The 12,540-nt window shown below is 37.1% G+C and overlaps 1 protein-coding gene across 9 annotated transcripts in view; it reads left to right on the forward strand.

Moving 5' to 3' along the window:
• The window catches only part of DMTF1 (cyclin D binding myb like transcription factor 1), a 47,876-nt gene that overhangs the window by 11,541 nt on the left and 23,795 nt on the right, over positions 1-12,540 (forward strand). For 7 of the 9 annotated variants that reach the window (XM_042916770.1, XM_042916796.1, XM_042916789.1 and 4 more), the window contains 3 exons: positions 1,650-1,772; positions 6,120-6,214; positions 12,060-12,174. In XM_042916770.1, coding sequence (XP_042772704.1) covers positions 1,650-1,772; positions 6,120-6,214; positions 12,060-12,174 — 333 coding nt within the window. Of the gene's footprint in view, positions 1-1,649; positions 1,773-3,318; positions 3,426-6,119; positions 6,215-12,059; positions 12,175-12,540 lie in introns of those variants that run through there. The other 2 variants (XM_042916809.1, XM_042916802.1) reach the window with 2 other exon arrangements.

Here is a 12,540-nt window from a genome sequence, read left to right on the forward strand (position 1 = left end):
GGCTTATGAATTAATCTTAATTTATATTTTTATGTTTTTAAAATATACCTTTATATTTTTTTAATTTGCCATAAATTTTAACTTTTTTGACTTTCGTAGCTACTTTATAAATAAGTAGAATGAATTGGGCCTCCAAAGATGATGGATTAACTGTAATTAACACTTTCTCTTTGATATCATTTGGTGCCGGCAATGTATATAGCACGTTAAAAAATGTAAAAGCAATCCTGTCAATTTTTTCTGGAATCTGTAGAAGAGGATTTTACATGACTATTTGAATAAGATTTAATATCATTATCTGTAATCAGTTAAGATTCAAGAGGCTGAGGCTTGTGATTTTGTTGTCACTTCTCTACCTATTCCGTATTTATATTCATTTTGCTTTAAGTTTATCTTTGTTCAACCTAGGTTTTATCTTCTCTTCTCATTCAATACTTAATTTCTGGTAATTTTATTCAAACTTGTGATTTTAAGTACCACCTACCTATTAAAATGATTCAAATTTCTGTCTTTATTCTGAATTCTTTGTGTTTCTCATAGACACCTTAAATATCACATGTTCCAAACTGAAATCTTTCACAAAATTCCGAGACCTGGTTCTCTCTTTCTCAATTTCATTACTTAGTATCCCAGATCATAAATGTGGTAGGAATAAACCCTTCTTTCATCTCCTACATTCATTCTATCATGAAGACTTGTTGATAGTATTTTGTTTCTTGAGTCCATTGCTTCCTTGGTCTCAAGTTCCCCTCTCTTAGTTTAGAGTCTCATTTCTCACCTGGGAGGCCCCAGTAGCCTTTTAACAAGTCTCCCTGCTAATTCATCTGTCATACTGCCATTGACCTTGGTCATGATGCTCAGTAGTGGAGGAAGGTTGTTGTTTTTTTTTTTTTAAGTTTCACATGGTTTTTAGAACACAGTGATGGCCTCCTACCATGTCAGCTTTTCTGCTAGCCTCCCTTCCTGCCACATTTCATATACCTATGTCCTAGTAATTCATAGCTGTCTTCATTTTCCTAACACACCTTAAGCTTTTCATACTATACTGTCACCACAAATAATTATTCCTAGTGCCAGTAATAATCATTTTCCCCTGGTTTCTGTTCATTCAAGTTCTTTCCGGTTCAACACACTTCCTCTGGGAAACCTTCACCTGTAGTCTAAATTAAGTGCCTCTCCCCTCTGCCCATGAAACAGCTTCTTCGTTCCCCTCGCATAGCTCTTAGAACACAATTTTGAAATTGTCGGTTTAGTCATCTCCTCTATTACCCTGTGAGTGCCTTGACAGTCAAGGGTATCTGTCATTGTTCTGTTCGCAGCACTTAGCACATAGTAGGCATTCAGTAAATAACTGAGTGAATTGAATAACCAGCCCTGTCTTTGCATGTGAAATATTTGGAAAGACAGATAGTTGGTAGTACAAAAGTGTGATGTTTAAAAAGTAGTACCTCTCTTCATAGTTCTTGTCATAAAAATAGGAGCTGAGGCCCTGCACTGTGGATAGAGACGGCAGTGTCGTTGGGGGTCCTACTTGCACAACTGGGTTAACTGAGCAAATAGATAAGATTGTTTCACACTTGTTGAAGATGTGGGTTTTTCTTCATTGGTTTGAAGATTTTTGAGATTTTTGTTTTATTTTGTTTCATTAGAAGCTGATGAAATAGACTCAGAAGATAGTACTGAACCTCCACATAAAAGGCTTTGTCTGTCTTCTGAGGATGATCAGAGTATTGATGATTCTACTCCTTGCATATCAGTTGTTGCACTTCCACGTAAGTCACCATGTACGAAGAACGCAGTTCCCTTTTGAAATCTGATTTTAGCTTGTGCGAGATCAAGTTGGCATTTCAAGGTAGACTTAGACCCATTATTTTTCTCTTCATTTAGTCAAAAAAAACCTCTTTTTACTAATACTTAATGAGTGGGCATGGCTCTAAATGCTTTTGCATATGTTGCCTATTTGAATTTTTTCAGCCTTTTTCATTGACAATTATCACCCTCCCCACCCCAAGCTTTTTTTAGACATTTTCTCCTGATCATGCTCTCCCCAGTGAAATTGTAATACCACAGATACACTGGTGTGTGTGTGTGTGTGTGTGTGTGTTTTAATGTACTGTATGTATATAGCATTTTAATAACAAAGAGGATACTTTTTTTCCACACACACCCCTCCTAGATGCAAGCATATTTTGCCCTCATTGAGAAAGCATGCTGTAGAGTAGGTATTATGATCCCTGTTTCATAAATTTTTTAGGAAAACTAAGGCACGGAGAGATACAATAACTTGCCTAAAGTCATACCCAAGCATTCTGGTCTTTGAGAACTTTGATTTTGCACTCAGCATCAAGCGCAATCACATCTTCATCCATTTGGAAAAAACTAAGATTAGGTTGTCATCATGGCAGACTTTGTCTTCACACGTAGATGTGTACTCTTTATTTAGAGTTTATTGTTTATCCAGTTGAACAGAAACCATTTTCAGTTTACTGTGAGACTTTATGGAAAGACAGTATTAATGTTAATATTGCTAATATTGCTTCCAGTGACGTAGACAGACATATGTATTTCCAATTAAATGATCTTTACTCCTAGTGATGATTCATACGATTTTTTTAAAACTCCTCTAATTTGACAATCATTAGGTTGTGATTCAGCCATGATTGGCATGTCTATACAGATACAATCCTATATGGACATTTTCCAAGCTAGAATTTTTTGAATTCAGATATAATTAACATGTAACATATTAGTCTCAGGTGCACAACATGATAATTTGGTATCTGTATATGTTGTGGAATGAACGTAATAAGTCTGGTTAACATCTGCCACCACACATAGTTAACACTTTTTTCCTTGTGATGAAAAGTTTCAAGATAAGTTCTCTTAACATTTTCCAAGAATACCATAGAGTGTTATTAACTATAGTCCCCATGCTGTACATTATGTCCCCAAGACATAAAATAAGATGAAAATTTTTTATTAAGCCAGAATTTTTGAGGGATTATTTTGACATAAATTAAGACTGGTTAATTCATTTGGGTAAAGTTGAGTACCTTGATCATGACTGTAGGTTCAAAGTCCATTTGCTATTATATTCTATGTACGGTGTCACACTGAACCCTTCACACCCTCTTTCACTTAACTGGGTATGATAATATGGACGTACTGACCTGAGCTACTTGCTGTGGGGTCAGAGCATCATCACATATGGAGAATGTTCTAGAGCCTAATATTTACAGTAGTACTAAATTTGTGAAAAGTGGGCTTGAAGTATTGTTCCCTAGATTTGTAAAAAGCATGTTGATAAAATCAACGTAGGAAAACTTCTCCATTAAAAAGTCACGTAAAAAAATGAAGTCCTGTATCATCACCATCATCTGGGACTGACTGAATGGGCAAGTCGTTGTTTGCTGGACTTGATGGAGGTAAATACTAGTTTTTAAAGATTTAACTTCAAATTTCATTTTAATGTTCACGTTTTCTTTACATGCTTTATAAAGCTGATAAAAAAAATTTGTTCCTTAAAAAAATCTTAACTCTCATGTTAATCATTCTAAATCACTTACAACTTCTTATTGCTACTGTCTGCCACCACATTTTCTCCATTCCCTACTCATATTTACAACTCTTGGTGGTTATTCATTTAGATGATTGTTCCAATACTTTATCCTCTTCTGCCTTTTGTTCTCCAGACTACTTCATTAATTAGTCCCATTACCTCCTTTGGTATTACCTGTTAAGTGGAGTCCATTTGTGATCTACTTCAGACTTTGTTTTTGTACCAATACTTCCTTTCTTTCCAGGTTACTTTGTCTAATCCTCTCTAACACTTGGAATCCTTTGCCCCTCAGGGACCCACTGATCTTAACCACTTTTTCATTGTTCCTTTTCCACTTCCATCTTTTATTTCCTCCCTACCAGGTTTGGCTCATAATTAATCATTATAATCACTGTTGCATTTACCCTCAAATCCTTTTTTTCCTTCTCTCACTTCATTGTTTTTAGTGAAACCACAATCCTGGTTAAATATGCCTGGCTATTCATGTCTATACTGGCACAGCTAATTGAAAAACAGCACAAGCAAGCTGAATGATCTTATTTTAAATTCATGATCATTAACTTGAGGTGGGCTCATACTGTTGCCTGCCAGTCACACCACACTTAACAAATGAATGGTTTTTTCTCCCACTCAGAGATGACTTTCATACATTCCTGAAACCTCCAGTATTTTCTCTACCTTTGTTACTCTCAACTGATAGCCTTGCTTCTACCCTACTGAGAAAATTGAAGTAGTCAGAAGATAATTTCTGCCAGTTTCCACCACTACAAATGAATCTGTCCATATGAATCTGTGTCCGTATGTTCCCATCTTTTCTTCTCACTAAGGCCAGCCCTTCACTTTACTAGATCCCATCCCTTCTACCTACTCAAGGACATTGTTGGAGGATTTCTTCCTTTCTCACGTGAATCATTAGCTTTTCATTCTCTACTGGATCGTTCCCATCAGTGTTAGAAACCTACTATAATTTCTTCTTTAAAATAAGAAGTCCTGTTAGCCCACTTTGGGCTCCCCTCCAACTTCTCCTCTTTCCTTTAGAGCAGAATACTTTGAAAGAATCCATATACTTCCCTCCATTTCTTCTCCCATTCTTCCTTAAACCCACTCCAGTCTGGCCTTCATCTCTGTCACTTCACCAAAATTGTTCTTCCCGGGTCTCCAGAGACTATCTTGTTGCTAAGTCCAGTGATGAATTTTTTGTTTTAGTCTTTGTCTTCACTTGATCTATCCACAGTTTTTGACAGTATTTATTACTCTGAGAATATTTATCAGTCTTCTCTGAAATAATGTCTTTTGGCTTTCAGGGAACCATTCTTCTAGTTTTCTTCTACCTTTCTGTCTGTGCCTTCTGAGTCTCTTAGGCTGACCTGTCCACATGTCCCTAGTCTCTAATTGGAGTGCTCCAGGACTCCATTCTTAGGCTGCTGCTTCTGTTTTGTTTTCTCATTCCCTAGAATTGGTGGTTTTAAATCCTGTCTCTTGTGATCATGTTCAGATTTATTCCAGTCCAACCTTAATCTTAACTCTAGATGTTTAGTAGGTATCTCAAAGTAGTGTGTTTAAAACCAACCCATGAAACTTCTTAAATTCTAAAATTTGCTGCTTCTACAAATCTTCCCATTTCATTAATGGCAGGTACATTTTTCTAGTAGCTCTGATTTTTAAAACTTTAATAACATCCTTTTGTTGTCAATTTCTTTCATATTTAGTTTATCCACAAATCCTGTTGGTTCTCATATCAAAATATATCCACAGTATGAACTGCTCATCATCCTCACTTGCCTTTGGCCCTGGGCCAAGTCCCTGACTTCTCTAACCTGGATTATTGAGTTAGCTTCTTAACTGATTTCACAGTGCCCTTGCCACCCTTCAGGCTGTTTTCTTGTTAGTAGCCAAAGTAATCCTGTTAAAATAAAAATTAGATTATATCACTCTGTATCTTCCAGTGGTTTCCCATCTGAGAATTAAAGCCAAAGTCTTTACATTAGCCTACAAGTCCTCACAGAACCAGTCCTCTGGTTACACTATCCTACTTGCCATCCCTTTGAACAGTCCAGATGTGCCCCCATCTAAGAGTCTCTGCCCATGGCTTTCCTTCTGCATGAAGTGCTCTTTCTTAGGATACCTGTGTGACTAGCTCCCTTTCCCATTTTGTTCCAAGTCTGGGTTACTTCTCTTCTCCTGTTAACTAGAATTTCAATCTCCTCCCCCCAGTGCATTCCCTTTCCTGCTTTACTTTTTTCTCATTTATCAACACCCAACATAATATGTTAATTTCGTGTCTTCCTTACTAGAATATAAGCACCATGAAGGCACAGTTCTATTTGCTCACTGCTGTCTTCCCACCACCCAGAGCATTACTTAGTGTTTATTAGGTGCATAATGACTTTCTCTTAAACATATATATATATATATATCTGTATCTTTATAGACATAGAGTTAATTGGCAAGGAATGTGCTAGGAAATTAGATGGTCACGTATTTTTTCCCATGGATTTTATTTTTTTAATAATTATAACTTGCTATTATATTGGAATTGAATTGTTCTTTCTTCTTGAAGTTTCAGAAAATGATCAGAGCTTTGAGGTGACCATGACTGCAACCACAGAGGTGGCAGATGATGAGATTACTGAGGGAACTGTGACACAGATCCAGGTATAGTGAGTCTTTTTACTGACTGCAAGAGGATTATCCTTAACACATACCTTAGGTGATAAAATGATGAGAACATAATTTGTCTGACAAAGGACAGAATTGAGGTAAGATTTATTATTTCATTCAGGTTTCCAGTCCCCACTTGTATGAATCTCACAATAGTAGGCAAAGATAGAATTTTAAAATTCATTCCCTATAGTGGTTCACATCTGTTGAAACAGATGGTGCACGTGTATTCTTTAGCTACATGGAATGAACTCATTTGAGCTGTTAAATAACTTTAAATTTTATCTTACCGGTTATATAAGATATTGATATAAAGCTTTTTAAGTGTTACCCAGCACTTCTCTCTAGTGACTGATTTAGAAAGGCTACATGTGTTCTCTGTTCTAATATGAATGGAAGCTAGTTATTTAACACGGATTTTATTTATGACAGTTGTAGCTCAAGTAGAACCTTTTGGTGTTTGCAGGACTAGATAACATTTTACCCTGAGTTAAGAAGTTGGATAACAATCAGGGGTTACTGCTTTCTTTTTATGTGAACTTCTGTGTTTCATATGAGTTATTTCTGCCAAAAGTAATAGAATCCTTTGCTCTTTTAGATAGCCTGGAGCTTAAATCTCTTTTACTTGTAAGTTTGTATGTCTGGCTGATTGGCCCTTTCTTTTTAGTATCTTGTCCTTTTGTTTCATTTCTTTAATAAAATATTTTTAAAGCAGACAGTAGAGGCGTTACATCATTATGAATTATAAGTTGATAATATAACATCAAGGACTAAGGATATCTCAAGTGGGTGCACTATGAGCCTTTTTCAATAGGGAACTTCACAGTGGTTGCAGAATGACTGAATTTCTAGAGGAGTGAGTCTTTCATGTACTTCAAACAGCTTTGAGCCCAGCTAGAGATTCTCATAATCTGCTCTTATATTTCAGTGGGTGATTTAGACAGGAATTTTTTCCATGCTCTCTGAAGCAATAGAGCACGTTCTTCAAAATGGGGCTTGTCAAATTCATTTCCAATTCAAAGACTATGTAGTCCCACTTAGATTCCGTTTTCAGCACCATACAAATAGGTGTGTATTCATAGGTGATTTGGTTCACAACCTAGTTGTTAAAAGATTGAGCAGTGGCAGTGTTAGACAAATTATAGGGTTGTTTTGTTTGGGTTATTTCTTTTTTTTTTTTTTTTTGAAATTTATTGTCAAATCGGTTTCCATACAACACCCAGTGCTCATCCCAAAAGGTGCCCTCCTCAATACCCATCACCCACCCTCCCCTCCCTCCCACCCCCCATCAACCCTCAGTTTGTTCTCAGTTTTTAACAGTCTCTTATGCTCTGGCTCTCTCCCACTCTAACCTCTTTTTTTTTTTTTTTTTTCCTTCCCCTCCCCCATGGGTTTCTGTTACGTTTCTCAGGATCCACATAAGAGTGAAACCATATGGTATCTATCTTTCTCTGTATGGCTTATTTCACTTAGCATCACACTCTCCAGTTCCATCCACGTTGCTACAAAAGGCCATATTTCATTTTTTCTCATTGCCACGTAGTATTCCATTGTGTATATAAACCACAATTTCTTTATCCATTCATCAGTTGATGGACATTTAGGCTCTTTCCATAATTTGGCTATTGTTGAGAGTGCTGCTATAAACATTGGGCTACAAGTGCCCCTATGCATCAGTACTCCTGTATCCCTTGGATAAATTCCTAGCAGTGCTATTGCTGGGTCATAGGGTAGGTCTATTTTTAATTTTCTGAGGAACCTCCACACTGCTTTCCAGAGCGGCTGCACCAATTTGCATTCCCACCAACAGTGCAAGAGGGCTCCCGTTTCTCCACATCCTCTCCAGCATCTATAGTCTCCTGATTTGATCATTTTGGCCACTCTGACTGGCGTGAGGTGATATCTGAGTGTGGTTTTGATTTGTATTTCCCTGATAAGGAGTGACGTTGAACATCTTTTCATGTGCCTGTTGGCCATCTGGATGTCTTCTTTAGAGAAGTGTCTATTCATGTTTTCTGCCCATTTCTTCACTGGGTTATTTGTTTCTCGGGTGTGGAGTTTGGTGAGCTCTTTATAGATTTTGGATACTAGCCCTTTGTCCGATATGTCATTTGCAAATATCTTTTCCCATTCCGTTGGTTGCCTTTTAGTTTTGTTGGTTGTTTCCTTTGCTGTGCAGAAGCTTTTTATCTTCATAAGGTCCCAGTAGTTCATTTTTGCTTTTAATTCCCTTGCCTTTGGGGATGTGTCGAGTAAGAGATTGCTACGGCTGAGGTCAGAGAGGTCTTTTCCTGCTTTCTCCTCTAAGGTTTTGATGGTTTCCTGTCTCACATTCAGGTCCTTTATCCATTTTGAGTTTATTTTTGTGAATGGTGTGAGAAAGTGGTCTAGTTTCAACCTTCTGCATGTTGCTGTCCAGTTCTCCCAGCACCATTTGTTAAAGAGACTGTCTTTTTTCCATTGGATATTCTTTCCTGCTTTGTCAAAGATGAGTTGGCCATACGTTTGTGGGTCTATTTCTGGGGTTTCTATTCTATTCCATTGGTCTATGTGTCTGTTTTTGTGCCAGTGTTTGGGTTATTTCTTAAGAGTTAGTGAGTTATAATTTCATATTAGCCTCTTGGTTTATTATTAACCATTTTAGTCAATGAAAAACTTGTAATAGTTTCTAATATTTGTTTCATAAGAATACCGTTAGGTAGTGAGTGAAAGCATAGTTAAAATTTCAGAAATAGTCTGCTTTTTGCTCTGTCCTCTGTGTCAAAGCAGGTGTAGCTATTTCACATATTATGGTAGTTACTATACTGTCCCATTTCAGCAATGGAACTATCTTGAAAAATGATTAGAAACTAAAAAATTTCCCAATATATACAGTGTTTTGTGGTTGCAAGAGGCATTAGTGGGTCAAATGCTTAGATTTACATTCCTAAGTCAATGTATGTTATAGGCATGAAACCCTACAACCAAGTCAAAAAGGCTACATTTAAAAAACAAAAACAAACAAACAAAAAAAAACCACTATAGTGGGTGGCTCAGTCAGTTTAGTTTAGTGTCCGACTCTTGATATCGGCTCAGGTCATGATTTCAAGATCATGGGATCAGGGTCCCGTGGGGCTCTACACTGAGCATGGAGCCTGCTTATGATTCTCTCTCTCTCTCTTTCTCTCTCTCTCTCTTTCTCCCTCTCTCTCTCTCTTTCTCCCTCTCTCTCTTTCTCCCTCTCTCTCTCTCTTTCTCCCTCTCTCTCTCTCTTTCTCCCTCTCTCTCTCTCTTTCTCCCTCTCTCTCTCTCTTTCTCCCTCTCTCTCTCTCTTTCTCCCTCTCTCTCTTTCTCCCTCTCTCTCTCTCTCTCTCTCTCTCTTTCTCCCTCTCTCTCTCTCTTTCTCCCTCTCTCTCTCTCTCTCTCTCTCACTTTCTCCCTCTCTCTCTCTCTCCCTCCCCCCCTCCCCTCTCCCCCTCTTCCCCTCTCCCCCTCTCCCCCTCTTCCCCTCTCCCTGTCTCCCCGTCTCCCTCCCTCTTTCTCTTCCTCCCTCCCTCCCCCTTTCCCTCATCCACCCTCCCTCCCTCCCTCCCTCCCTCTGCCCTTCTCCCCTGCTCAAGCTCTGTCTCTAAAAAAAAAAGTATACTAAACATATCTGAGTAATTTAAAAAGCTTCTACAGGGGCGCCTGGGTGGCGCAGTCGGTTAAGCATCCGACTTCAGCCAGGTCACGATCTCGCGGTCCGTGAGTTCGAGCCCCGCGTCGGGCTCTGGGCCGATGGCTCGGAGCCTGGAGCCTGTTTCCGATTCTGTGTCTCCCTCTCTCTCTGACCCTCCCCCGTTCATGCTCTGTCTCTCTCTGTCCCAAAAATAAATAAAAAACGTTGAAAAAAAAAAAAAAAAAAAGCTTCTACATAAAGTAGTGAAAATGAGGTAAAATAATGTAAAACTTAATATCTACATACTACGTGTAGATAGATAACATTTAAGGTAACTATGTCTCCTACTATCCTCATTTAACTCATTTGTTATGGACAGTGTTGATTATTAGTTCTAAAATACAATAATTGTTGGCTTCATTTGATGGCTTTTTACATGTTTACCATTATATGACTTAAGTAATAATTGTAATTCTTCATCAGGGTAATTTAAGCCAAAAGGCATTAGGTATTTGTCCAAAGAGAGCGGTTAATTAGCATGACAAGTGTATTCCTAAGTTCATAGAGTGGCCTGTGTATTTAGACTCACAATGGGAAATGAGGATTTTATTCTTTTAAGCAACTGATTAATATATAAGAGAACATCATTTCAGAAGAATATTTTCTACATTACATTTCTTAACAGTAGATATTGTTTGTATCAAGGTCTTTTCACAGCAGTCTCTATCACAGTAACCTCTGTGTCAAATCTTAGATAATTGGGTTCTTCAGAATACAAGAGACATTATCTGTCTAGTCTGTCTCCATTCTCAGCTTTATAAAGGTAGCCTCTTGATCTTTAAAAGAAAAAATCTAAAGTGTATGACACATAAATGCAGGGTTACAAAACTTTTCATACTTGTTCCAGTGACTCTAGCTTTTTGCCCATGGATTTAAGAAAACACCTTAATAAATACAATATATTCATTACCCCCAAATAGAAAAATAAAGTAGGTGACAAAAGAAACATGGCTTTTCTCTTCATTGTGCTTGGTTTGTTCACTGACAGCTTCTCTCTTTCCAAGTAGGATGATTTCACTTCCTCTTGATTTTAGAAATTCAATTTCTGTCTATTCAAGAAATAGTCCAATCTCTTAGGATTTACCTCCAGCCAGTGACATAGTTTAGTTAATATAGTCTGAGACCAAATGGAATTGAGTGGTCACTAGGCATGTGACTTTCCTCCTATTCTTATCTGCCTATGGTAGGTGGGCTCATGCCTGAAATGGTAGCACTGTTTCCAGATCTTTCTGACTCACACTATAGCTGTCTTTAGCCCAAGACCAACTCTCTTAAGCAGCTTTGTTCCTGCAGAATTTGTTAGGTTAGGTATATCTGTAGTTGAAAATGTACCTGGTGTGACAGTTGGATAAATACACTGAAAGCAACTGAATTTTATATTATAAAGGGTGAATTTTATGGTGTGTGAATTATATCTCATGCTTGCTTCAGCAGCACATATACTAAAAAATTGGAGTTATAAAGGTCTCAATAAAGTTGTTAGTTTTTAACTTCATGTTATTCAGTGAAGATTATTTTTACCATAATAATAATAAATAATACCATATAGTTCTTTGAGAAGAAGGTATATTAATGAGGTTAGGAACCAACTCTCAAGATTGGCTAAAACAAAGTTGTCAGTGAACTATAAGCAGACTGTGATTTTGCAATGTCGTTTGATTTAGCCTGTTAATTCTTTAAATTTAGCAAGAGAGTACATTACAGATGACTAAATATTTAGACAACAAATAACCTATAAGGACATGAACAACCGTGACACTCATCTGTAACATTTCCATTTTATTGTATGTATGAGCTCATTTTACATATATGAATGTACAGATGGCTTCAGATATATTAATTCAGTCACATAATGGAATCTTAACTATTATTCTATAAAATTTAAGCCACTAGTACAGAGTTACTTGCTTAAATGAAGGTCATATTTTATTAATGCAGGCAGTTTCGTTTTCATACTGCCATGAGAACAGCAAAAAAAAATTTGTTTTTCTATAAATTGAATATATTTTTACTATATCTGAAACAAATGAATTCTGTATTAGTAGAGTTTTAGAATGTTTATTATTGCACACAAAGATGAATCAGATTGGGTATTAAATCGAGATATACTTTTTTTTTTTTTTCTACTTTTACATCTTCAAGATTCTACAGAATGAGCAACTAGATGAAATATCTCCCTTGGGTAATGAGGAAGTTTCAGCAGTTAGCCAAGCGTGGTTTACAACTAAAGAAGATAAAGATTCTCTGACTAACAAAGGTAAGCTATATTGTGGATTTTAGTGTCCACTGGAAAAAAATGGAGGTAAAAAGATCTGGTAGTCATCAGGATTTTGGATTGGGGCTTCATAGTTGTGATTGAGTAGTTACAGAAATTGAGTTTACCATGAAACCAACATTTGTTTTTCAGTACTTGATCATTTCTCTGACATGCAGTAAATTATAAACAGATGTCCATTAAAAGACAGTATAGTTACTGCATGGGAGTGGGAAGACCAGTCTTTTCAGAGATCTAACTTTGGTCTGATAGGCAGCTTAGTGGCTTAAAGTAAGTGTTTTATAGTGCTGCAGAGTTCATAAGGATTGTTAGGGAACTGCTACAACAAAGTGCAGGTCATGGATATGC

The sequence above is a fragment of the Panthera leo genome, chromosome A2 (assembly GCF_018350215.1).
Source record: "Panthera leo isolate Ple1 chromosome A2, P.leo_Ple1_pat1.1, whole genome shotgun sequence".
Classification (NCBI taxonomy): Eukaryota; Metazoa; Chordata; class Mammalia; order Carnivora; family Felidae; genus Panthera; species Panthera leo.